Raw genomic sequence first — 26,341 nt, 5'->3', positions numbered from 1 at the left:
CGACGAAACAACCGCTTGTCTCTGTTTAATTTCAATGATGCGCAGTTTTAAAAATATTATAAATTTACCGTACTGCCTAAATACTTTCCCGTAGTAATATAAGCCTTACTTTATATTAGTAATAAATAAAAGCAAGCAAAAGGCGAAAGACTCCAATGTGAGAGCGCCGAGTCAATAGGAGGGGTCGGTCATCGCGCATCACGTGTCTTGTTTTCCATGAATACAGAGCTTTTCCGACCTCAGTACAAAGTAAATTACCTTTTCCTCACGTAATTTTTGTAAAGGATTACATTTTTTAAGATATTAAAGCGAAATAAGATTTAAGTAGCTAAAGATTTTAATAGATTTTGACCCACTTTTTCATGACTACTGGAAATGGGATCCTTGATAACTTATTTCTAGCTTATTTTTCATGTTACTTTCGGCGAATGGGACCATGAGCTGCTTACATAAGCAAGAATTCTGCAATACTTGACGCAAAGACATTACTTGAGGAGTGAGGAGGGGGGGGGGGGGGGGTTTCACAATCCCTTGCCACTAAGGTGCCCAGATTTCCTTCACTTTCCTATAATATCGTTTTTCGTTCATGTTACTTGGTTTCTCGCAATTGCATAGGTACTGATACACACGGAACATTCCGACAGTGTTCTTTTCTTCTCTTTTTTACTCCAGCCAATCAACAGACGTATTCATTTTCATGAACTTCCCATACTCTTTCAGATATTCAACAAATATACATATTTCACAAAATAGAACGATATATCAAATGAATAATAAAAAAAAGATATCTGAATACTATTGCTTCTTTTTATCGAGTCACACTTGAAGATTATTATTGGTATACTAACCACAAGACATAAAAAATGGAATGAGCAGTAAAAAAAATCCATCTATATTATCTTTCATTTTGTTCTATGGAGTTTGGAGTGGAGTTGGTAACATTTGTATTGAAAAAAATATTAATATAGGAGGAAATTTATTTATCATATGCAGGTTCTGATCCTTTAAAGAACTTCTGAGAAGGATCAGTAGCTCAGGAAATTCATCGCGTTTCTTCTTTTTTAACCCGCAAATCTCGTACCAATTTTTTATTTGTATAGAGCTCGTGGAAGAGTTCTAGGTATGTCGGAGATAATTTTCAAGAGACAGGACTTACGAATTATGTAATGCACAAAACGCACACATTAAACTTTATCGCACAGTATAACACTGATCAAATTAGCTTCAGAGATTATCAGAGGGTTAATTTCTTGTCAAAATATCAACAAATCAGTCAAAATCAGTAATCGGTAATCAGTTGCAAAATTACCGAGATTGAGGGAAATCGTGTGATACGAGATTTTATTGATGACATAAGAGCAGGATATTTTCCCAGAAGGCGCGACTTCATATCACTCAAACGGACCGTTTTTGCAGATTAGCGGATATTGGCGGCTAATAATTACTTAATAATATTCCTTATTCTTATACAAGAAGCAGTCTAACAAAGGTTTTTGGGGGGTCTTTTATCCCTATCAGGCTTTCTCAAGATTCTTTTGGCGTTTCTTGGAGCAAGTTTAGAATGTGGTTTTGGTCCTCTTAAAAAAATGCCTGTACGTGGGTGAGTTCAAATAAGCGTCTAATCTGGTGTCCCGAGCTGTTTTAATCGTCATAATCTGAGAAACATGGGCAAATCAAATTTTTTTCTCATTTTCCACACTATTGTTGACTATTACATGCTATTTCCCTCTTTATTTGGACTGAAATAAAAATTTAGGAGAACTTTGAATGTGCAAATTGCCTATATTTGTCCCAAATTTGCGTGTCCCCCGTGCCTGGTTCTTGACTTTAAATCGACGTTGCATTATAACCAGAGTGATTATTTGAGAAAACTTTATCGGAGATGATAGGTAATGCTTTTGAATTTGAGAAAAAAAATATGTCAATTTATTTTTTGCTCCATCAATAACTTTTTCACGCGCTAGAATCATTGTCCCGAGCAACAGTCAGCAACAGTCAGGAGAGACATGGCAACGATGTAATAAGCTCTAAATGATTGCCGTAACGTTGAGGTTTTTCCAAAAACGACTTTTTTTGTTTTGATTGAATAGTTCACACATCGTAGATGGCAAAAATTCCGAAATTCGCAAATTTTTGTGCAAGATTAACGCCATTAACGATGCCAAACACAATTCTATACACGATAAGTAACAGGGCGTCAAGCATACACACACACACTAATATCAGCTCGTAAAATACTTTCGAAAGGGGGGTTGGGGAAAATTTTCTCTTATTCCGATCCTCTAGGATGTGCTACTAAATATTCCGTGAAAAAAACACCAAAATTGTCTTCACTGTTAGAGATAAGCTTAAAAAACAGCTTATTCCATCCTGTCCCGTTCCATCTTGTCCCGTTCCATCCTGTCCCATATGTTTCATCCTGTCCCATGTCCTAGTATAGTGGGACAGAGTGGAAAACTGTTACAACTGAGACTTGCTTGTTTAAGCCCTGTAGGCGCTCTTTTCTACCGATTTAAGTGAAACTTGGTACCCAGGGGTATTCTTCAACGGGGAACTCGAATTTTTAGTCAAATTTTGAAAATTCGAAAATCCAAGATGGCGGACATGGCCTAAAATGCTATCGCAGCGCCTAATCAACTGAGACTTGTTTGTTTAAGCCCTGTCGGCGCTCTTTTCGACAGATTTGAGTGAAACTTGGTACCCGGGGGTATTTTGAAATGGGAAACTCGAATTTTTAGTCGAATTATCAAAATTCGAAAATCCAAGATGGCGGACGTGGCCTAAAATGCTATCTTAGCACCTCATCAGTCGATTAAAGTGAAATATGGTACCCGGGGGTATTTTTCAATGCGGAACTTGAATTTTTAGTCGAATTTTCAAAATTCAAAAATCCAAGATGGCGGACATGGCCTAAAATGCTACCTCAGCGCCTAATCAAGTGATTTACGCGAAACTTGGTACCCGCGGGTATTTTTGAATGGGGAACTCGAATTTTAGTCAAATTTCCAAGATTCGAAAATCTAAGATGGTGGCTGTGGCTTAAAACACTATCTCGGTGACTAATTAATTGATTTTAATGAAACTGGACCGGAAAACCTTGGTATTAGGAAAAGAAAGGAAATTTTAATAGGGGTGCAATAGGGTTTCTTATGTATCTTAGGCTACGAAATCGAAAAACTCCTGGGTTTTTTTCATCGTGCATAGATTCTTCCGGAAAATGGACTCTACTACTGGAAAAGCTAGATTTTTAAGGAAAATCCCGATTTCTCCGGAAAAATTCCGAACTTTCCCAGGATAAATCGCACTGATACAGTTAAATGGAGGTGTTCTTCAGAATCAGCGCCAAAAATCTACTCCAAAACCATTGGCAAATCTTCGGAAAATCAAAAAAAAAAAAACGTTGACCGGTGTCAGTCCTCAAACTTTTCCTGGCTTTATCTCTACTTCAGCGGGTACACGCCCACTCGAGGTTTTAAAATTCGGTATTTTTGATCCATTTTGTATTGCAATATTCCAAGAAATAAAAGCTTCTTCTCGTGTTAAAGGAAAACAGTGCGCATTTTGATAAACAGACGGAACTGTCTAAAAGACAAGCAGAATAAGCTCCAGATATCTCTCATGACGGATGATTTTTCCTCAATTTTTTTGATTCTGCAAGATATGAAAGGGTTACATGTTTTCAATTATGCTTTAATTTAGTGCTCGACGACGCTTTCATGACAATTGTGTTCAATTTTCAATTCAAAGTATCATATGTCACCTCTGGGACGAAAATTTGGGAAATCAGGCAAAATTAGAGCAAATTTTGGGAAGTGATATACTTGACGGTGGAAATTCGGGTTTAAGCCCAACTTTGAAGCTCGACGAGCTATATTTCCTAAGTCTACACCTAATGATAGTCAAAATAAAGTTTGGTTTGCCCAAAAAATCACAAAAAAATTTTGGGAGGAAATAGAACCTGGAATTTGACCCTTATTTGAATTCACCCACGTAGCAATGATGTACCAAAATGTTCCTTCATGAGAAGAGAATAAGCATGCTTGTTTTTTACTCATTTTTTTTTACAAAATTAGGTACCCTATCTTGAAAGTCTGGCTAGAAGCCGTCTCCCGGGAACTTTAGGGTTGGTAAGCATATTTAGATACCATCCTGGTACAAACACTTTAAAATCATTTTTCAGGTCATCGTGGTATACAAATAAGATGTGTGACTTTTAGCCCCCCCCCCCTTCCCGAGGCAACTGTACGTCAGATTTTATTCCGTTCAACTGATGACTGATACAGTTATCTTGGATGCTTTAATACTTGAACTTGACAAATCCATACAACAAAACAATCCAGAACTCCAGCACCTAACCCCTTCTCCTTCCGTTGCCGTCCGCTCGCTTGTATACATATGTACATATATTACCTGCAAAAGTTAAGCCGTTTATAAGGCTTCATAGGTAGTAAGATATATTCATAATATTTTTAAAACTGATGCGCCGTACCGCGCCGCCGCGCGCGTCACGGGCAGGCAGCGCAGCGCGCGGATCTGCCTCAGAACGGCCGGCTCCCCGTCCCCCGATGGTTTTTCCCGTTTCACGCCTAAAATATCGATCCCACGGAAAAATTCATAAGAATCAGTTTTGTTCCTAATAAAATTTCCCATCGTTCTGTTGTAAAAAAATTACGCTAACATTAGCCGTTCCGTAGTTATTCAAAATTCAAAATTTGGGGGCCCCCCTACCCCCCCAGGGGGCTCAAATTTTTGGGGTCTATGTCTGAATCGAATGTCTATAGGGTAGAGATGAATCCCTGAAATTTTCATGCTTTCTTCAAGAAGTGCACGATTGTTACGCTTATCGGCCCCACTAGTGGCAAAAAAGAGGTCTTCCTCATATTCATCTTTTAGTCTGGTTAAAAAATAAAATACGCCCAGATCAAATCGATTCACTCGTTGGTGCAGAGATACCAGATTCAAACTATGATAGAGAACTCCGTGATATTATATTGAAAAATATGATACATGGTTTCAGTGGAACTATTAAATAATAACATTTCTCCGTGTATGAAAAATGGAATATGCACAAAAAAGTATCAAAAATTATTCATCAGTGAAACCAAACACAATGAAAACGGTTATCCTCTGTATAAACGAAGATCACCAGAAAATGGAGGTCAAACTGGTGTGATTAAAATTCGAGGCTCAAGAGAAATAGGCTTAAAATCATCTTTTTTGTGGAAGAATGCAGTAAAATTATCTTTAACCACTAATATGAGAGTAGTGCTAAAAAACGACTAAGATGCCGAGTCCTTTTCAAATAAATTGTTACAAATCGGACAAGGTGACATCGAAACCGATTCTGATGGAAATAGGTATCGATGTTTCAAAAATATTTTCTAATATGCTCTACTCAGAAGACGAATTGATCGATAAAGTTTATCCAAATCTTATTGAAAATTATCTCATTGATGATTGGCTTAATGGTCGGGCAATTTTAGCTCCGAAGAACATAACTGTAAAGGAAATTAATGACAAAATTTTAGAACGCCTTCCTGCTCATGCATCAACATACTCATCAATAAATTCCGTCATAAACACTGAAGAAAGCACGGCATATCCCGTGGAATTTTTAAATTCAGTAGACATGCCGGGAGTGCCTTCTCATAAATTGAATTTGAAAAAAGGGGCTGCGGTCATACAGGGTGTTTCAGACCACCCGTACCAGGCCTTTTTCTCGGTTGGTATAGGTCGTACGAAGTCGGAGACCGTGGGGTTGAATAGGGAATTGACCCCAAGGAATCCGAATTTTGTGGTCCCGAAACCCCCCCACCCCCCCTTGGGGGGTATAGGGGGGGTCACGATGGTAAAAGTCACGGTTCCCGATCGAATTGCGGATTGATCGCATCAGAATTGAAAAGCACGGAAAATTTCACGTGGAATTGACCCCTAAAAATCCAAAATCGGACCATCCAAGGCCCAAAAATGATCCCCTAAAGAGGGGGACAGTACCCCCCTCCATAATTTCTCTTTGGTCTCAAAATTGACGTAGATTCTCCAGAAAAAGACAGTTTCCCAGGTAATCGACCTCGAGAAATCCAAATTTCATGGTCCCGAAGCTCCTCTAGCTCCCCTTGGGGGGTAAACGGGGGGGCCCAATTTTAAAAATCGGGGCTCCTTTCCGAACCGCAAATTGATTGCATCTAAATTGAGGAGTAGAACACATTTACATCTTAAATGACTCCTAAGAGTTCTAATAGACCCCCTGAACGGCAGAAAGTAACTCCCTGAGAAGGGGGGCTTCGCCCCCGCCAAAAATTTCTCAAGATTCCTCTTTGGTCGCAAAATTGACGTAGATTCTCCAGAAAGTGACGGTTTCCCATGTAATCGACCCCGAGGAGCTCAAGGAACATGAAATTTAGAGTCCTCGGGGTCGATTACATGGGAAACCGTCTTTTTCTGGAGAATCTACGTCAATTTTGCGATCAAAGAGGAATCTTGAGAAATTTTTGGCGGGGGCGAAGCCCCCCTTCTCAGGGAGTTACTTTCTGCCGTTCAGGGGGTCTATTAGAACTCTTAGGAGTCATTTAAGATGTAAATGTGTTCTACTCCTCAATTTGGATGCAATCAATTTGCGGTTCGGAAGGAGCCCCGATTTTTAAAATTGGGCCCCCCCGTTTACCCCCCAAGGGGAGCTAGAGGAGCTTCGGGACCATGAAATTTGGATTTCTCGAGGTCGATTACCTGGGAAACTGTCTTTTTCTGGAGAATCTACGTCAATTTTGAGACCAAAGAGAAATTATGGAGGGGGTACTGTCCCCCTCTTTAGGGGATCATTTTTGGGCCTTGGATGGTCCGATTTTGGATTTTTAGGGGTCAATTCCACGTGAAATTTTCCGTGCTTTTCAATTCTGATGCGATCAATCCGCAATTCGATCGGGAACTGTGACTTTTACCATCGTGACCCCCCCTATACCCCCCAAGGGGTGGTGGGGGGGTTTCGGGACCACAAAATTCGGATTTCTTGGGGTCAATTCCCTATTCAACCCCGCGGTCTCCGACTTCGTACGACTATACCAACCGAGAAAAAGGCCTGGTACGGGTGGTCTGAAACACCCTGTATTAATGAGAAACATCGCTCCTCCAAAACTTTGTAATGGAACAAGATTAAGAATTTCAAAACTTGGAGAAAATATATATTCGTTGGTAGCTTCAACGCACTTCCTACAGCCTTCAACTTTTCTACAGAGGCTTGTACTTCAGTTTCTAAGCTTCGATACCATCAAAACTTGTGTGAGAGGTTACTAATTTGTGAATATAACCTGCCAGAATTCGAAAACCTGATTAACTGGTGGACAATGTCCCAAACTCATTCTCAAGTTTGAGAGAGAAACTTTTCAAGTGCTGAAAAAATGTTTTCTGACATCTTTCAGGGACTAGCTGGAACTGGTGATTGTACCACAGTTCAAGAAACGTTATTTTAATGAGTGAATAGAAATCAGCTCACCATAAATGCTGACTCAGGACTTGACTCCATCCTCCAGGCGCAGCACACAGATCAACGACTGCTTTGACTCCTAAAGAAAGGAGGCAGGAATACATTATTCTTTATTACATCGGGGAACTTACAATTAGTCTTGGCATTACTGGCAAGATTGTAATAGAATATTACACAAGGTTTGCACTGGGAAAAATCGTTTTGTTTCCTCTTCAAAATGTGACATGGATAAGTTCGGAAACCAACTCCTGAGCAAGACATATACGATTATTATCTCTATCTATACAGGGTGTCCAAAAACTCCGTACCTTCACTGGTAACTTTTAAACGGTTGAAGACCGAAAATCGAAACTTTGGGAATGTTTCTATCGTAAAAGGGTCCTTCTATTGGGGGGAGGGGGGGGTCAAAATTGTTGTCCCTCCCTCCGGGGGGCGCGAGAACCCCCAAATTTTTTTTTTTTTCAAATGGTAACCCCTGTCTTGTGATAAATCATTGGGAAGAACATAAAAAACTAAGAATTTTGGCGCAAATCGCAGATCTATATCTTAATTTTTGACCGAGTTATTATAGGTCAAAGGTCAAATTTGACCTATTTTCAAAAAATCATAACTCCGGTCCAAATTATCGCACAGGAAAAAAAAAACCAGGAAATTTACCATATTGTAAGCACTTTTGAGAAAAAATCATAGAAATTACTTCAAACTGACTTTAAGGGGGAGGGGGGGGGGGGGGTTCGGACCCCAAATACGACGGTTCAAAGGTCATACGATTTTCCCGCGAAATGAGCCAATTTCCCCTAACTTCGCTTCAACATTATCTCAGGAAGTCCCCAAATTTCGATATAAGTTGAAAAGAAAAACGAAATTTAAACTATCAAAAATCACCTTAAATTTCCTTTTTGTTTTAACTTTCCCCGAAATTCGGGGACTTAATAACGTAATGTTGAACTTACCGAGATAATGTAGAGGCAAATCTAGGGGAAATTGGCTCATTTCGCGGGAAAATCGAATCACCGTTGGACTGACGTATTTAGGGGTCCCCCTTAAAATTAATTCGGAATGATTTCTGTCAATTTTACTTAAAAAGTGATTATAATTTGGCACATTTTCTCCTTTTGTTTTTTTTCTTTACGATAATTTGAACCGGAGTTATGATTTTTTGAAAATAGGTCAAATTTGACCTTTAACCTATCATAACTCGGTCAAAAGTTAAGATAATGATCTTTAGTTTGCGCCAAAATTCTTAGTTTTTAATGTTCTTTCGAATGACGTATCACAAGGTAAGGGTTACGATTTGAGAAAAAAGGTGCCCCCCCCCCCCCCGTAAAGGAGAAATTTTTCCCGCGTTTTAAGTTTAAGCTCATGTAAATAAATAAATTGAAACAATAAGAAAGTCGTGAACGCGCATGCCGCCGCGTCTGTGCCGGCGAGCCAAGGAAGAAATCGGCTGACGCTCGGCGTCTGTTCGAGTACCACGACGCGCCAATGGGGAGCGCTGCGGCAATTATGTTATTTTGGGATATTTTCCGTTATTTGTAAAATTTTAAAAACATTGTATTTCAATTTTAATTCTATAAATCGACAAAAGAAGTCAAGGCAAAGCTAATGATGTAAATTTTATATTTTTCATGAAATCTTGTATGCGTACAATAATGAACGGAACTCGAGCACTTGCTTTTTTTTAAAGATGTTGTCCCATTTTCCATAGGAAATGGCCGCAAGAGCTTTGGTACATCGCTGCTTAGTCATGGACCAAAAGAATAAATAAGGACTCCCAACTCCCTATTGAAACCTGTGTTAAAAAGGTAATGTAGCATCGCGTCCATGATATTGGACTCCATGCTCAGCTATATGATATTCGGTTGCTCATCACGTCCAAGATCTTGGACTCCATGCTCACTTTTATTAGGGATAATTTTTTCGAAAAATCGAAGTGAGCATAGCGTCCAAAATTGTGGGACTCAGGTATTCTCTGACAATATAGGAGCATGGGGTCCAAAAATTTATTAAGACAATTTTGGTGAAATAAAGACAAAAAAATGTGTTCTCGAAAAAAATTGTGCATTGCTTAGGTTGGGTTAGGTTAGGTTAGGTTAGGTTAGGTTAGGTTAGGTTAGGTTAGTTCAGGTTAGATTAGATAAGCGAAGTATACGATTTTCTATCATGATGAACTTTAAAACTAAGGGAGGTCTACGTGCTTTTGGACTCCATGCTCAAGCAAAGAAGTGAGACGTTTAGCAATGAGCATGGAGTCCAAGATCTTGGACGAGATGAGCAGGTAAGTATATCAAGGATGAGCATGGAGTCCAATATCTTGGACGCGATGCTACATAATCGTTAAAAACCGTTACCGCGCGCTTGCAGCGAACCTGGCAGAGGGGGCGGTGAACTAACGCCACAACGGTCCACGATCGTACCCAAGACCAATCCACACAGGTCAGTCATTGCGTATCTTTTTGAAAGCCACTTCCCCGCCCGGCCCTAACTCAGCTGCACTCAATAGTACGTCACAATGGGTGCTCCCATAAGAAATACATTGCAAGCACTCAATAGTACGTCACTGCGCAGTAGAGTACCAAAACTCGTCCACGGGAATGACTGACCTGTGTGGATTGGTCTTGATCGTACCTCTATAGTATGTTATTCCATGCAATGTTCTTTGTTTATCTATGATTTATTTATTTGTTTAGATACTTTAATACATTTTACTTTTGCAAACTAATGAAATAGAATGGATACATACCTTCTGCAGAGGTCAATGCGAAAGACTTTGATTTTAAGTATATTATCAAAACACGAGCAAAGATGATTCAATCAACTTCTGACGCAGAATCAAAGAGACTTGCTGATAATCAAATCAAAGGTAATGCTTGAAGTCAAGTACTCTTTCTCTTCTCTCTTACTCTACTTTCAACTTGTCAAGATACTTGCCATCTATTGAAGTTAGCAGACAAATTTAAAATCCCCCAAGAGGGACTCCGAACTCACTGCACGCCTCCAAAACATGGCGCTATCGCGAAAGGACCCTACAACAAAACGGCCAAATCGGCCTAAACACGGAATCGCACGATTTTCTCAGGGATGATAGAGGGTCTTCCCAGACACTCAAAACTGGTCATATTTTTTGCCTAACCCCCAGGGAAAAGGGGGGAGAGGGGGTCAAAGTCAAAACCTTTAAATTAGCATAACTTCTCAACGGTTTGTCGCAGAAAGATGATCTTGGTGTCAAAATTTCCAGAAAAATGAGAGCTTTCAGAATGTATGAATGAAATTAATAAAATTTTAAAATTTGACCCACTTTTGGGGCATTTTACAAGGTCCCCCTTTTGTAAATTTTCGTTTTTTGAGATTTTCGGTTATTCGGTTCGCACAGATTAAAACAAAAACAATTTCAAATGAAAGTAGAGCGTTTAAGCTTTAAAACAAGCCCAAGATGATCTTGGGGAAACGATTAGAAGCGGAGTTATGAGTCTTCAAAGTTGACGCGGCGCGCGGGAACCTTGTATGTTCCGAGTCTCAAGGTCACCTGCGCGCCCCGGATTACCTGCAGGTTGCAAGTTTTTGTGTTTTTATGCTTCTGTAGGTCATTTTTAATGTAAATCTTCAATGAAGATAGTTTAATCAGAATTTTTTAGTTTTACACAACGGGCCTTCGGCGAGGTACACCACATTAACGTCAAAAAATTTTAACTGCGTTTCAAATAGCCCCCTCAAGAATAACTGAGACTTGTTTTGAAGCTCAAAGCTCGTCTGCTTCTACCAGAAACTATTTGGCTTTACCAAGTGAGTTCCGTCAAGCGCTGTAGCTTATAGCTCAATTTCTTAAAAAAATTTTAAAATTACGGGTACCCCAAAATTTGGCATCAATGGGTTATAATTTCTAAATGGTTCAGTTCTGTATGGAGCATATGTATATTTGAACTGAGGGTCCATGGTTTCTTCTAAATTATAAGAGCAGAATCGTCATTGTCAGCAAATGTTTAATGAGGTATGATGGATATAATGGTTCATACTCTAAGCCCCCTCTCGCTCCTCCCGTAAAATTAAAAAAAATCGATTATTCTATCTTCATTGAATGATTTACATTAAAAATGACCTACAGAAGCATAAAAACACAAAAACTTGCAACCTGCAGGTAATCCGGGGCGCGCAGGTGACCTTGAGACTCGGAACATACGAGGTTCCCGCGCGCCACGTCAACTTTGAAGACTCATAACTCCGCTTCTAATCGTTTCCCCAAGATCATCTTGGGCTTGTTTTAAAGCTTAAACACTCTACTTTCATTTGAAATTGTTTTTGTTTTAATCCGTGCGAACCGAACAACCGAAAATCTCAAAAAACGAAAATTTACGAAAGGGGGACCTTGTAAAATGCCCCAAAAGTGGGTCAAAATTTAAAATTTTATTAATTTCATACATACTTTCTGAAAGCTCTCATTTTTCTGGAAATTTTGACACCAAGATCATCTTTCTACGACAAACCGTTGAGAAGTTATGCTAATTTAAAGGTTTTGACTTTGACCCCCTCTCCCCCCTTTTCCCTGGGGGTTAGGCAAAAAATATGACCAGTTTTGAGTGTCTGGGAAGACCCTCTATCATCCCTGAGAAAATCGTGCGATTCCGTGTTTAGGCCGATTTGGCCGTTTTGTTGTAGGGTCCTTTCGCGATAGCGCCATGTTTTGGAGGCGTGCAGTGAGTTCGGAGTCCCTCTTGGGGGATTTTAAATTTGTCTGCTAACTTCAATAGATGGCAAGTATCTTGACAAGTTGAAAGGCTGGTTTGCGATATCCAGGAGTTCGTGAAGTCCTGCGCTTCTCTCATCAGGCCCTGTTGCCGTAAACTGCAGTTTCAGCGTATGAACGACGACTGGTCCGGATGCGATCAGCGCACTACACGTGAGATAGGGTGTTTTTCGCGTTGGAGAACATCCTAAGAGCATGATGTCACGATGCAGTAGACCACTGCGCGGTTGCCATACCCTGTGGGAGCCAACGGGATGGTCTAAGACTCATAATAGTTTTGGCGGTTCTCTAGAAGGTGCGTGGCAGCGGTGCGGGGACCCTGTTTGCTGGACATCCCGTAGTCTTGTTTAGAGCACGGGAATTGCTGATTTCACTAGATTTTCCGCTCAAATCGTACGAAACTGAGGGTAAGACGCTCCTAAGGAGTATCTATGAAATCAGTCTTCTTTCAACGCGGTGACCACACTGCTCGCGGTAAGCAACACGCGGTACAGCCCCGTTGCCCCCCAGTTGGCCCCGAGAGTTTTCGGCTCAAACCCCCCCCCCCCCTTTCTTTTTCTTTATTTTAAAATTGTATTTATTCTTTTATTTCCGGTTTTTAGAGTGAGCGTTATGCGGAGTTATTTGTTTTTGTAATTTTCCGTAAACGTTGTAGATTTGTCCGAAATAGTTTGACCGATCTGAGGTGTCTCCGGTGGAATTACGTTACGGTGTTTGATCAGTGTTGTTTGCGTGGTTCCTGTGTATATTTCATCATTTAACATCAACTGGTGTAATTAAAGGGAGTGGCACCCTAAAACCCGGCACGTTTTGATTTGGACTACTTCTCCCCATCTCTCATGAAATCAGTGCTGATCAGACGAGCAACGAAAAGATTAACAAAGTCCATGGGACAGGTTTGATAGAACATCCTATTGCATCAGAATATCCTTGATATTAGCGTGTGTTGTTATAGCTCTACCAATAAGTCATCATTGAGGACTTGAGGCCTCATTTCCTATACCTCAAGTGGTGGAAATTCGCCCCCCCCCCCCCATGTTTCTCCTTACAGCAGAGGAACATAAGTTTTTGGCTAAACTTTAGGGTATCCCCTCTGGCCCCTAGAGTTTTAGCCGCTTCACCATTCGCTCTGTGCCTCTCGACATTCCCTGTCATGCGTGGAAGAAACGTCGGGTAGAGAATCGATGGCTACCTTAAGATCATCAATGATCGGATTAAATCGTTAAATTATTTAAGCTTCATTTTTATCGGTGTCGAGGGATGATGTCGCATCTTTTGAAAAATGCATTTTTCTTCTTTAAAAATAAACTGAAAAATGGCGTTTTGTCAGTGCTTTTCTGAGAGTGCTGTTCTGCAGCCTGATTGTTGACATTTTGTGTCTGTTGGGTAGACATAGGTTAAAAGGCGGAGCGTGATTGGTCGGCTATATTTTATCGCTGCTTTGTTGTGCCTATGTCGGGTGGAACTCACGACAAGCTAAAGGCACCTCTTCAGTTTTCAACCATATGTCGTCCATTCAACCTGATAAAGGCATGATAAAGCAGCGATAAGCCATAGCCGACCAATCTTGCTCCGCCTTCTTACCTATGTCATGTACGTCTATCCGACAAACACAAAATATCAACAATCAGGCTGCTGTTTTGATCAGCTATTAGATCATGGTGCTAATTTTTCTCTTACTTTAAAGAGTGCTTTAGATTTTTCTACAATACACCCATAGTGCTTCAAGTGTTCCTCGGTACTTATACCAGTTCTAATTGTTCGGATTCATTGTTAAGTGGATTTTCCTGACCCAATAGATTACGGATTTGAGCAAGTTGGTAAGTGTTATGTTGTTCATTTTCTAAACTTTAATTGAGCACGTTTGCATGGCCCAAATATCACGTGCCTCCATGGGGACGCTTCATTTCCATGGGGACACTTGCTTCTCTGGAAATTTGGGCCATGGTTGGTTGCTATACGCTATTGAACCTTGAATTTTCGACAGTAACTTGATGATAAGAATGCCATGTGACGAGATTGAGTCGAAAGGCACCAGTATGGGTTCTTCACATGTAAGTCACAGCTGATTGCTCGCTACCAAACTATGGCCAAATGATCAGAAATTCCATTCAGATTACTTTACGCATTGATTCCTTTAATTAAATGAGACATTTATATTTTTTTTTTTCGTTGTCTTGTCTTAATGAACTACCCAAAAGCAGTTTTTTTACATTGATCCAAAGAATAAATAAAGACTCGTGGATCGAATTGATTCTCTTGAGTAATCATCATTTTCCTTTTCTCTTATGTCTTGATTCTGGAATCTCTTATGTCAGGATGTTGATCTGTATTATTATTTACAAATTCCTGATTATTTTTTTATTTTCTTCATCTCTTTACTAGGATGTATTCTAAGCCTTTGGTATTGTATTCATTTGTTCTTTGTATTCATGTGTAAAAAATAAACAATTTTTATACGTATTGCATGGGTATGCTATCTTTTGTACAGGCCACCTAGAAACCTACTTTTTACACATTTAAAATGGTACCCCATCATTTGGGGCATCTACCCCATTGTAAGTATACCCATCTAATGTGGTATTTAATACTACCCTATTATATACCGATTTTATATGGTATTTAATACTTTTAAAAAAGGCCTCTCATAGGATATTTTAATATGGTATTTTATACCTATTTTCAGCTATTTAATACCCTATTTGATAGGTATTTGAATAGGTATTTTTTATGTATCTTGAAAGGTATTATAAACCAAATGTTCGAGCCCACTGTGGCTCTCCCTTGTTCCACCGTCCACGCCTCAACCGCGCGCTTTCTCCGCCCCCGCGCAGGGAACCGACTGTGCGCCGACGAGAGGGATCCCTCCAGCTTTTCATCCCTGACCACCAGAGTTCGGGGTCTCATTTACATGCCCGTTCCCTTGTTTTTTCTACGTTTTGAAAAGATAGGGGTTCGGCCAGTTCTCTGGTGAAATCAGACGCTCTCGACTTTGCCCTCGTCGCGCCCTAGTCGAAGCTCTCAATCCCATCCTTTCCATCCCGTGCACGCACGTTTACTGCTGCACACGCCCTTGCTCGCACGTCTACTGCAGCTTCCTATCCTTGTGCTCGCACGTGTACTGCAGCACCCTGTCCTTGTGCTCGCACGTATACTGCAGCGCATCTCCTCCTATGTGCACGCACGACTAATGCTGCGCCTCCAACCTTCACCTGTCCCTTAACGTCTTTCCCCCGGACATAAGGATTGAAGTGTTATAGCCCTATGTATGTATTTGTCGTGTATTTTCCCTGTGTAAAGTGTACATATTGTTGAGAAATAAAGATTAGAACTTTAAGATTAAGATCTCCTGATGATGATCCATGTCGTGGGCTCGTAGCGGCAAATCGACTTTCTGAAGGAATCTTACATATCTTGGTTCTAGTCACAGCTCCTATTTCTCAGCTGGTCCCTCGCGCTCCCGCCCATTTTGGTCCCTCGGGCCGGATCCTTTATTAAAATAATTGAGACACCAGTCCTTAGGTGTTACTAGTCTCATTTTTTAATTTAATGTCCTTAGATTTGTTGATTGAAATAACAGCAATCTAATTTTCAAGTTGCTTAAACATTTTTTGAGTTCAAGATTTTATAGTTTAGTCATTTTGTGTTCATTAATTTCTCAAATCCAAAATGCCTAAATTATCAAAAAAGAACCGAAAAAGTTTAAACAATGACGATATCGTCAATCTGGAAGACGAGTTTGGAAGTGCGCCTTCCAACTTAAATGCCGCAAGCGTTCTTACAGCGAAAAGAAACACCGTCTACAATCGCGTGGAAACAATTTTGAAGACCTTTGAGAAGGATCTCTCAGCAGAAAACTCAAGTCAATTCAAGATTTTCTACGAAAGACTTTCAACTTATCAAGAACAATTTGATGAGCTTCAGGCGGAAATCCTCAGCTTAAACGCTTCGCTCCCAGATGACACTCAAATTGAGTTCAAAAGAACTCAAGGAAAATTCGACAGCATGATACACTCTGCGGAAACGCTGTATCTCTCGTGCTGTCCGAAAATCGCCGAGACCGTGAGCCATGACTCCTCCGCATCCAGCGGAGCCTCGCGCGGCCGAATCCAACTCCCTAAATTGCCTTTGCCGCGTTTTTCGGGTAAATTAGAAGATTGGCGCTCCTTCTACAATCTCTTTGCAGCTTCGGTGCATAACGAGAAAGAGTTGCCCACAGTGAGGAAATTTCAATATCTCTTAAGCTCCCTTGAAGGTAGCGCTCGGGACCTAGTCAAAGGTCTTGACATAACCGAAACAAATTATGACGTAGCGTGGAAACTTTTGTGTCAACGCTATCAGTGTGAACGTCGTCATATTTACTACCACTACAATGGACTTTTGGGACTGCCAGAAATTAAGGATTTGAAACACATTCCGAACTTCCTCACGAAAGTGCGTGAACATACGCAAGCACTTGAAGGATTGGATCACAAACTTCAAGATTATTCATCCATGCTGACAGCTGTGATCACCGCCAAGATGTCGTTTTATTTCAGAAAACGCTTCGATGACTATCGCGGTGCAGATGTAAAATACCCTAAACTTGAGAGCATTCTCGACTTTCTCGAAAAAGAGTGTCTGCAGATCGAAAGCTCTTCCATGGATTCTTCCAGCAACAAGGCTCAGGCGAAGGATTCACAAGTTTCCAGGGGTACCAACTCAACATCAAATCCGTCAAAATCGCACAATAGTTCCCACAAGGTTTTTCTCAACAGTGAAATAGTTGAGTCTACAAATACTTGTGAATTGTGCTCTGGAAATCACGGCCTGTACAAATGCAATAAATTTAAGCGCCTTTCTCCAAGCGCGCGAAAAAGCAAAGTAATCGAATTACGCAGGTGTACCAACTGCTTGTCTAAAAAGCACGAAACTGCTGCCTGCGCTAGCGAATATTCCTGTCGATTTTGCAAACAACAGCATCATAGCCTACTGTGTTCAAATCAACGGAAAAACGTCGATGGAGCATCCAATTCTAATTCGCCCCCGGAGAACATTAAAGTGCATCTTTCCTCAGAGTTTGACACTCTGCCGTCTCGAAATTTCACTTCTCTCCTTGGTACTGTGCTTCTCAACGTTAAGTGCCCTGATAACTCGTATAAACCTGTGCGAGCAATCGCAGACAGTGGCGCTATGTCATGTTTCATCAGTTATGAGTGCGTTAAGCGCCTTCAATTACCAATGTATGCAACCGACGCTGAAATTTCAGGTATCGGTAATCAAGCGGTAAAACCTCTCGGTGAAGTGAAATGCACGCTGAAACCTCGTCAAAATTCCGAGCCGATACTCCATGCTCGTGCCACCGTTCTCTCTACAATCACAGACTCAATTCCTACTCAACCTGTCACGCCCGAAGTTCGAAAATTTTGGAGTCAGCTTGAACTCGCGGATCCAGCTTTTGACCAAGTCGGCGAAATTGACATGATTTTGGGAGCTGATCTTTTTCCCTATATTCTCACGGGGGAACGAAGATTGACCGAGAGAAATGGCTGCGCCCTACAGAGCATTTATGGTTGGATAATTATCGGCCGAGTGAGCACATCGAAAAAACCGAAAAGGCAAAAGCAGAAAAGCTTTTTGTCCATCGATGGTCTGCCACTCAGCGCAGATTTTAAGAAATTTTGGGAAACAGAGGAGCCACAGAAACATCATGTGATGAGTCCCGATGACATCTTTTGTGAACAACAATTTGAAAAACTTCACTATCGCCAACCTGATGGCCGTTACGTGGTTCCGCTCCTCCTGAAAAATCCTAATCCGGTGTTGCCAAATTCACGCGCATTAGCCGAAAATCGTTTGAAATCTGTGGAAAGAAAACTTCACAAGCAACCTGAGCTGAAACACGCTTACAAGGAATTTATGAATGAATATGAGCAGCTTGGACACATGCAGTTAGCCCCCAGCAGTACGGAAGCCCGCTATTACATTCCGCATCATGCAGTGGTGCGCGAAAATGCACTATCGACGCGCGTTCGTGTCGTTTTTGACGCCTCTATGAAAGCTAGCAACGGGATCAGTCTTAATGAAAATTTGCACACAGGTCCAAAATTGCAAGCAGATATCGTCCACCTTTTGATCAGATTTCGCACGCATAGAGTTGCCCTTACTGGTGATATTTGTAAGATGTTCCGCCAAATCTTGATACGCCCAGTCTGGGCGTGCGGTCCGGATAAGCAAGGCAAGCACTGCTTGCCCAAAGATTTCAAGAGAAAGAAAAAAATTACACCTTTTACATGTTTTACATTTTAGCAAATATAATTTTTAAGGTGTTCAGTAAGTAAATTGCATTAAAAACAGAAAGAGAAAGAGACAGAAATACGTATAGAGCCACGAAAGTAGGAGAGCGGCAGAGAGGATGGAGGTGGCGCAGCGCGCTGCGCGGCCTGAACACGGGCCAACTCATGCGCTGGAGAATCGCTTGCGATCAGCTGAGCGGAGCGCCACTGCTCAGCGGCGGAGTCAAGGCAGGCGGGGAGTGCGGTACGTTCCGAGTCCGAGTCCTTCGCTGCGCGATCGCAGCTCGCTTCTCTTGGCCATCTCTTTGCCCGTCACCGCAGCGCGCTGCTTCTGCCTCCGATGCGCTATCTTGTTCCCTCTTTCCGTCGCGGTTGTAATTGCTCCTCCGGAGCAAATGCCCTTAAATTCTATAAAATGTCGCTCACTTGGATCTATTGGTGATGAATTAGACAATTCACAATCATGTTTTAAACGCAGAAAGCTGTTTTTTTTTTGGGGAATTTTAAGTAACTCAAAACATTTTAAATGCCATAGAATAAAGACTATGATACCTCAAATAAGTGGCATGGCAAAATTAGGATTTAAGAGCATGGAGCCGTCCTCCAATGCTCAATAACATTCGAAACAAGTTGAGTAAACGAAATCATAAGTAAGAGAAGAAAGAAATGAAAGCACAGTCTTTCAAGACGTTCCAACAGATTTCATCCGCAAAACAGAGCAAATAGAGTAAAATTTTAAGAATTTTCTAGGGAGGCTCTCTGAGGAGGGGAAAGAGGCTACGTTAACCCCCCCCCCCCCCCCCCCTGGATGGCGAACGCTAGAGCTTGCCCTGTCACTAAACTCACCGCACGCCACTGCGCCCAGAAGATAGGCAATATCAACACATACTTTGGCGAGATGACGAAACTTCCCCTCCAAAAGATTTTGAGCTGTGTACTGTCACTTATGGTACCGGCCCAGCTCCGTATTTAGCGCATCGCACAATGAAACAACATTCAATAAACGAAAGGCAAGAATTTCCAGAAGCCTGCAAAGTGTTGGATGACGCTGTTTACACCGATGACATTTTCACTGGTCATGACACAGTCGAAGAAACTGTGAATCTGCGAGTTGAAATCACTAAGTGCTGTGAAAAAGGAGGCTTTCCTGTGAAAAAATGGAGCAGCAGTCACGCTGAAGTTTTGGAAGGTTTAGAAAATGGGGATATGGCCATACCGCTGGAATTTCACAATGACGCTGAAAGCACCCACGGAGTGGTAGGCGTAAAATGGCATCCTTCTTCTGACACATTTTCTTACAATGAAGTGAATTTATGTGGCAAACTCACGAAAAGAGGCATACTCTCAGATATCGCAAGAATATTTGATCCCTTAGGTTACATTACTCCTGTAGCTTTATGTGCAAAAATAATCATTCAACAATTGTGGATTGTCGGTGCAGATTGGGACGACCCCGCCCCGCCAGAAATTGGTAAAATGTGGTCAAAAGTTTTGAGTCAATTGCACCTCTTAACTTATTTGAAAATTCCGAGATGGATTTTCCCCTCTAAGTCAAAAATGATCACATTGATTGGATTTTCAGATGGATCTGAGCAAGGATATGGTGCCACGATCTACGTACGCTCTGAAAATGACGAAAAATTTAATGTGAATCTTTTAATCGCAAAATCCAAGGTGGCTCCTGTCAAGCCACTAAGTGTGCCTCGTCTAGAACTAAGTGGCGCTAACCTTTTAGCTAAAACTTTCGCGAGCACACTTAAAGCCCTTGAACCTTCGAAATATCGCGTTGAAAAAATTGTAGCACTTACGGACTCAACCACGACGTTGAGTTGGATCACCACGCCTCCGTACAAACTGTCTACTTACATCGCAAATCGAGTGGTTTCAATTACTGAAAAATTGTCCCCGGATCTTTGGTACCATGTACCAGGTGATGAAAATCCCAGCGATCTGGCATCCAGACCAGTTTTGCCGCAAAACCTCGTAAATAATCCTCTATGGTGGAAAGGCCCTAACTGGCTCTCTGGACCTGAAGAATCTTGGAAAATTACTCCAATCGAAAAGATAAAATTAAAGGCTATCCCTGAGCTTAAAAATGTCAAAAAAGCCTTTATTGCCCAAACTACGGATACTTTAAGCCGTTTTTCAAGCCTGACTCGACTCCGCAACTCAATTGCCTGGTGTTTTCGTTTCGTCTCAAATTGTCGAGCTAAAATTGATCAAAAGAAGAAAAATTCAGCCACGAAAATTGCTCAAGGAGAACTTTCAATTGAAGAAGTTAACTCCTCCATGCTGACAATTTTAAAATTGGTTCAACTTCAAAATTTTGCTCAAGACATTCAAGCACTACGCAGCGGAAAAACGGTCAGCAATCAAATTCTAAGTTTGAACCCCTTCATTGATCCCCTAGGAGTGCTTAGGGTGGGGGGTAGACTCGATAAATCCAATTTGCCGATGGCCGCCAAGCATCCGGCAATTTTGCCGAAAAAACGCTCATCTGACCAAATTGATCATCGACTTTTTTCACCGTCAAAATCTTCACGCCGGACCTCGCTTACTGCAAAGCATCATATCCCAAAGTTATTGGATTCTTTCAGCTCGTTATGCGATTAAAGCTCAACTTCATAAGTGTATTATTTGTTTCCGAGCCGCTCCCAGAAATGTTGCGCCGCAAATGGGGCAACTTCCAGAGTCCCGCGTCGTCCCTGCCGCGCGCTGCTTCCTGAAAGTTGGAACAGATTTTGGTGGTCCGTATTTGATCAAAGACTCTAAGCGACGAAATGCACCTTCTCATAAGGCCTACATCTGCTTATTCATTTGTTTGGCAACGAAAGCAATTCACTTAGAGCTCGTCTCCGATCTTACTACGGAAGCATTCATCGCCGCGTTGGAGAGATTCACATCGCGCAGAGGCATGTGCACTGACATTTTTTCGGATAATGGATCAAATTTCAAGGGCACAAATAATTATTTGGATGAGCTTTATGAATTTTTGCGTGAAGACAAGTCAAATGAAATGGTCACAAAACATTTAACTTTGAAAAACATCAAATGGCACTTCTCGCCACCCACTGGCAGCCATTTTGGTGGCATTTGGGAGGCTGGCATCAAATCAGTGAAATTCCACCTAAAGAGAATATTAGGTGATCAAAAATTGACGTTTGAGGAATTCACTACGCTCCTAACAAGAATTGAAGCGATTCTCAATTCTAGGCCTCTCTGCCCCATTTCCTCTGATGTGGAGGACCTCAATGTACTTACGCCCGCTCACTTCCTCATCGGCGGCCCGCTCCTGAGTCTGCCAGAGTATGATTGGTCGTCCACTCCTTCAAACCGCCTCTCCAGATGGCAACTTTTACAGCAAATTTCACAGCAGTACTGGAAACAGTGGTCATTGGAGTACCTGAATACTCTGCAACAGCGTGCTAAGTGGCGGACTCAAGCGGCTGAAACTCTCGCTGTTGGTGACTTAGTCCTCATCAAGGATGAAAATGCACCGTCCTTGCAATGGCAGATGGGACGAGTCATCGAGCTGCATCCAGGCAAAGACGGCATTGTTCGTGTTGCGTCAGTGAAAACAACGGCCAACACATTGCGTCGGCCGCTCGTGAAACTCTTTCGCCTTCCCGTCGATTGAGATTTGGGCCTCTGCATTGTTGTAAATTTTACGTTTAAATGTGTGTAAATAGAAGTATTTTAGTGTTATTTCTATAGGTTAAACGTTCCCATTTTAACTCAGCATGAACAGCTGATCCGTCTCGTTCGGGAGAAAATACCCGCTAAGGGATGAACCTTGCGCAGCCTCGGCTGGTTTTATGACTTTCTTCCTGTCACGCCGCGCCGCACGCCGAGTCGCAACCCTCCAGGCCGCTCCGTCACTTTCTTCCTTTGTTTTGGGCCACTTCGAGCGATGAATGACCTGAGCCGCGGCCAGTGCATCGTCCACCCCCGCATCCCCTGACTGGAACTGCTTTCTACAGTGCACGTGCACCCCATCCACACCCCTCGCCTCGGCTCAAAATTAGGTCATCATCCCCCGCTCAAACATCAATGGATTAGCATTTCGAAAACTGATTGAGTCAGCCTCTTCACTCAGCTCGTCAGTCAGTCTCTACGCTCGTCGCTAATCAGCCCATGTTATTCTTGTGTAAATTTGTTAAATTCTCTAATTTTTATGTAAATTTTAATTTGTGTCCGCTCTGAATTGTTTGTTAACTTTTTTTTTCACAAATTCAGACATTTTCTCCCTTCAAATGAGCTTTAATGTAATCCTCTTAATTATCTCATGTTTTTTCCTGTGCCCAATGTGAAAAAGGACCCCGCACGGTTCTTATGGAAAATTGCCCTCAGTCAAATGCGTTGAAACTTCAGTATGTTGTGCAGCATGTCATCGTGAACAAAAGTTCCAATAGGCCAAACAAGATCCCATGTGCGGTTTTCGAGATATTCGCCGTTTTATGTGCGTAAACGGAGGTTTCGCGCGCTCCCGCCGGAGCCATACCATTGTGCGGAGCCGCTCGTGTCCTTCCCTCCCAGTCACTCTCCGCTGCCCCGCCGCCCATACCTTGGCTCCTCTATCGCTCCAACTACGACGCTCACGAGGCTGCGCCCATCATTACCGGACCGCGCCCGCACGCCGTCTTCTTACGCGGCCTCTTCTTCGGCCATGTCGCCTCTTTTTCTCATCGATCCTTTCTCTAAGTCTTCAAAAACGTTTAAGAAGTCCATTTTTACTAAACGTGATAATGCTAATATCACAAATAATACAAAAAGAGAGGAAAAACAAATGATGATCCATGCGAAAGTACGTAGGAGAGTTGGAATGTCTAAGAGACGTTAAATAAAACAAACTATTTTTATTCTCTTTCCTTTTAGGCGTAAATGGTCACATCTTAAGTCGCTCCAACTTGCAGCACCACCTTATCAGCCATCTATTATCTGCTGATCGTATCCTCTAATCAGATCGTACATCCAAGACAAACTCCATAGAGATGATGAAAAAGAGTTGCAGGTCGACCGTAACATTCATGCGCGTACGCGGCTTTTTGTGAGTACGAGTTTTCTCCAGGTTCCATAGCAGATAATAAGATGGCTGATAAGGTGGCGCTGCAAGTTGGAGCGACTTAAGATGTGACCATTTACGCCTAAAAGGAAAGAGAATAAAAATAGTTTGTTTTATTTAACGTCTCTTAGACATTCCAACTCTCCTACGTACTTTCGCATGGATCATCATTTGTTTTTCCTCTCTTTTTGTATTATTTGTGATATTAGCATTATCATGTTTAGTAAAAATGGACTTCTTAAACGTTTTTGAAGACTTAGAGAAAGGATCGATGAGAAAAAGAGGCGACATGACCGAAGAAGAGGCCGCGTAAGAAGACGGCGTGCGGGCGCGGTCCGGTAATGATGGGCGCAGCCTCGTGAGCGTCGTAGTTGGAGCGATAGAGGAGCCAAGGTATGGGCGGCGGGGCAGCGGAGAGTGACTGGGAGGGAAGGGCACGAGCGGCTCCGCACAATGGTATGGCTCCGGCGGGAGCGCGCGAAACCTCCGTTTACGCACATAAAACGGCGAATATCTCGAAAACCGCACATGGGATCTTGTTTGGTCTATTGGAACTTTTGTTCACGATGACATGCTGCACAACATACTGAAGTTTCAACACATTTGACCGAGGGCAATTTTCCATAAGAACCGTGCGGGGTCCTTTAACTTGAATTAGTTATCCTCTTTTTCACTTGGTTTTTGTTTCGAAAAAGAAGGAGAGATTTCACCTTCTTTTTGGTGGGGGGAATGTTCGAGCCCACTGTGGCTCTCCCTTGTTCCACCGTCCACGCCTCAACCGCGCGCTTTCTCCGCCCCCGCGCAGGGAACCGACTGTGCGCCGACGAGAGGGATCCCTCCAGCTTTTCATCCCTGACCACCAGAGTTCGGGGTCTCATTTACATGCCCGTTCCCTTGTTTTTTCTACGTTTTGAAAAGATAGGGGTTCGGCCAGTTCTCTAGTGAATTCAGACGCTCTCGACTTTGCCCTCGTCGCGCCCTAGTCGAAGCTCTCAAACCCATCCTTTCCATCCCGTGCACGCACGTTTACTGCTGCACACGCCCTTGCTCGCACGTCTACTGCAGCTTCCTATCCTTGTGCTCGCACGTGTACTGCAGCACCCTGTCCTTGTGCTCGCACGTATACTGCAGCGCATCTCCTCCTATGTGCACGCACGACTAATGCTGCGCCTCCAACCCTCACCTGTCCCTTAACGTCTTTCCCCCGGACATAAGGATTGAAGTGTGATAGCCCTATGTATGTATTTGTCGTGTATTTTCCCTGTGTAAAGTGTACACATTGTTGAGAAATAAAGATTAGAACTTTAAGATTAAGATCTCCTGATGATGATCCATGTCGTGGGCTCGTAGCGGCAAATCGACTTTCTGAAGGAATCTTACATATCTTGGTTCTAGTCACAGCTCCTATTTCTCAGCTGGTCCCTCGCGCTCCCGCCCACCATATTTTGGCTACTAGGGCGGTGTAAGTCGGCAATCACATATCTCGGTTTGCGACGTCGCAGACTTCCTGTCATACTTTACTTTTTAAAATCTGTCGAGATTTTTGACGTAATCAATGCGATACATGGCATGCCAGTTTGACCACATCACTTGAGCTTGACGAACCACCTAAAAAGACAATGTATGTATCATCTCCGAGAATTTCAAATATTTCCTCCATTGAAGCACTTTAAGGGAAATTCGGTAAAATTTAAGATAATGGTTCAAGGAGGGCCAATGAAAATGTTGCATGTGTGAGGAATTTGAGATTTGACTGTTGACTCTTATGTAACAGTTCACTAGAAACACAATGGTGCCTCTGGTTTTCTCTGAAATCAACTCCCAAGCTCAAAAAAAGCTCTCAAATTGAGGCCAAAATGGAGGGGATAGATATCCCACGCTATAGAGTCTACCTCTACATCAAGACAAACTCTCTATGCAAAGATAGGGAGCAAATACATTAGCAGGGATGCCGTGTTTTCAGTTTTAGAGTCCCCAAATAAAGTGCTAGCCCTTTCAATGCATCTGCTCTCTATCTCTGCATGGAGAGTTTGTATTGATGTAGAGGTGGACTCTCAGGATAGCGTGAGATATTCCCTCCATTTTGGCCTCAACTTGAGAGCTTTTTTGGAGCTTGGGAGTCTTGGGAGTTGATTTCAGAGAAAGCCAATGGCGCCATTGTGTTTCTCGCGAACTTTAGCAAAAGAATCAATAGTCAAATCGCAAATTCCTCACACATGCAACATTTTCGTAGTGAACACTGATGTTTGCCAACAGTTTGACAGATTTATGAACGATAGTTTAGGAGATCCATCAATGCCGAGTTTACAATTTTTCCTATCACCATCCAACAGTTTCCGATTTTCTTTGGGGCTTGCAATTTATATGGCCTCTGCTGATACACCCCAACAGAGATCCGTTGTTTCGCAGGCATGTACGTTTCATTAAATGTTTCTACCACATTTAATTTATTACCTCGCGTACACTTTCAGCATTCTTTCTACATTTTCGCCTTATCCTAATCATGAACCCTAATTCCTTAAGAAAATAATTTCACCCTCCAAAAATATACTTGTTTTCAACACTTTCCTGCACAAATGCGTGATTCCTTTTCACTATTGCAGAATAGAATTACACTTATACCAGGTTTTCAGAACTTCTAATTTCGTACGCACCAAACATTCCTTTAAAATATTACAATGTAAATCTAGGAGGGGAGGGGCAGGAAAAATCTAAATCCGGCTCTGTAGTACAATGCCACAAAATGTGTTTTTTCCCAAAACAGCACTGTTTATTAAGTGCTG

General features: G+C 42.0%; 1 protein-coding gene across 6 annotated transcripts in view; it reads right to left on the bottom strand.

Annotated features, from left to right (window-relative positions):
* Positions 1-26,341, bottom strand: part of LOC109038018 (tRNA (cytidine(32)/guanosine(34)-2'-O)-methyltransferase) — a 270,186-nt gene that overhangs the window by 238,351 nt on the left and 5,494 nt on the right. For all 6 annotated transcript variants that reach the window (XR_011899359.1, XM_072297314.1, XM_072297315.1 and 3 more), the window contains one exon: positions 7,490-7,559. Coding sequence is in view for 5 of the 6 variants with exons in the window: in XM_072297314.1 (XP_072153415.1) it covers positions 7,490-7,559 (70 nt within the window). In the remaining variant the exon portion in view is untranslated. The remainder of the gene's footprint in view (positions 1-7,489; positions 7,560-26,341) is intronic.

This window comes from Bemisia tabaci, chromosome 2, assembly GCF_918797505.1.
Source record: "Bemisia tabaci chromosome 2, PGI_BMITA_v3".
NCBI classification, from domain to species: Eukaryota; Metazoa; Arthropoda; class Insecta; order Hemiptera; family Aleyrodidae; genus Bemisia; species Bemisia tabaci.
The sequence above is the reverse complement of the archived record's forward strand: the minus strand, read 5'-3'. Positions and strand labels throughout refer to the sequence as shown.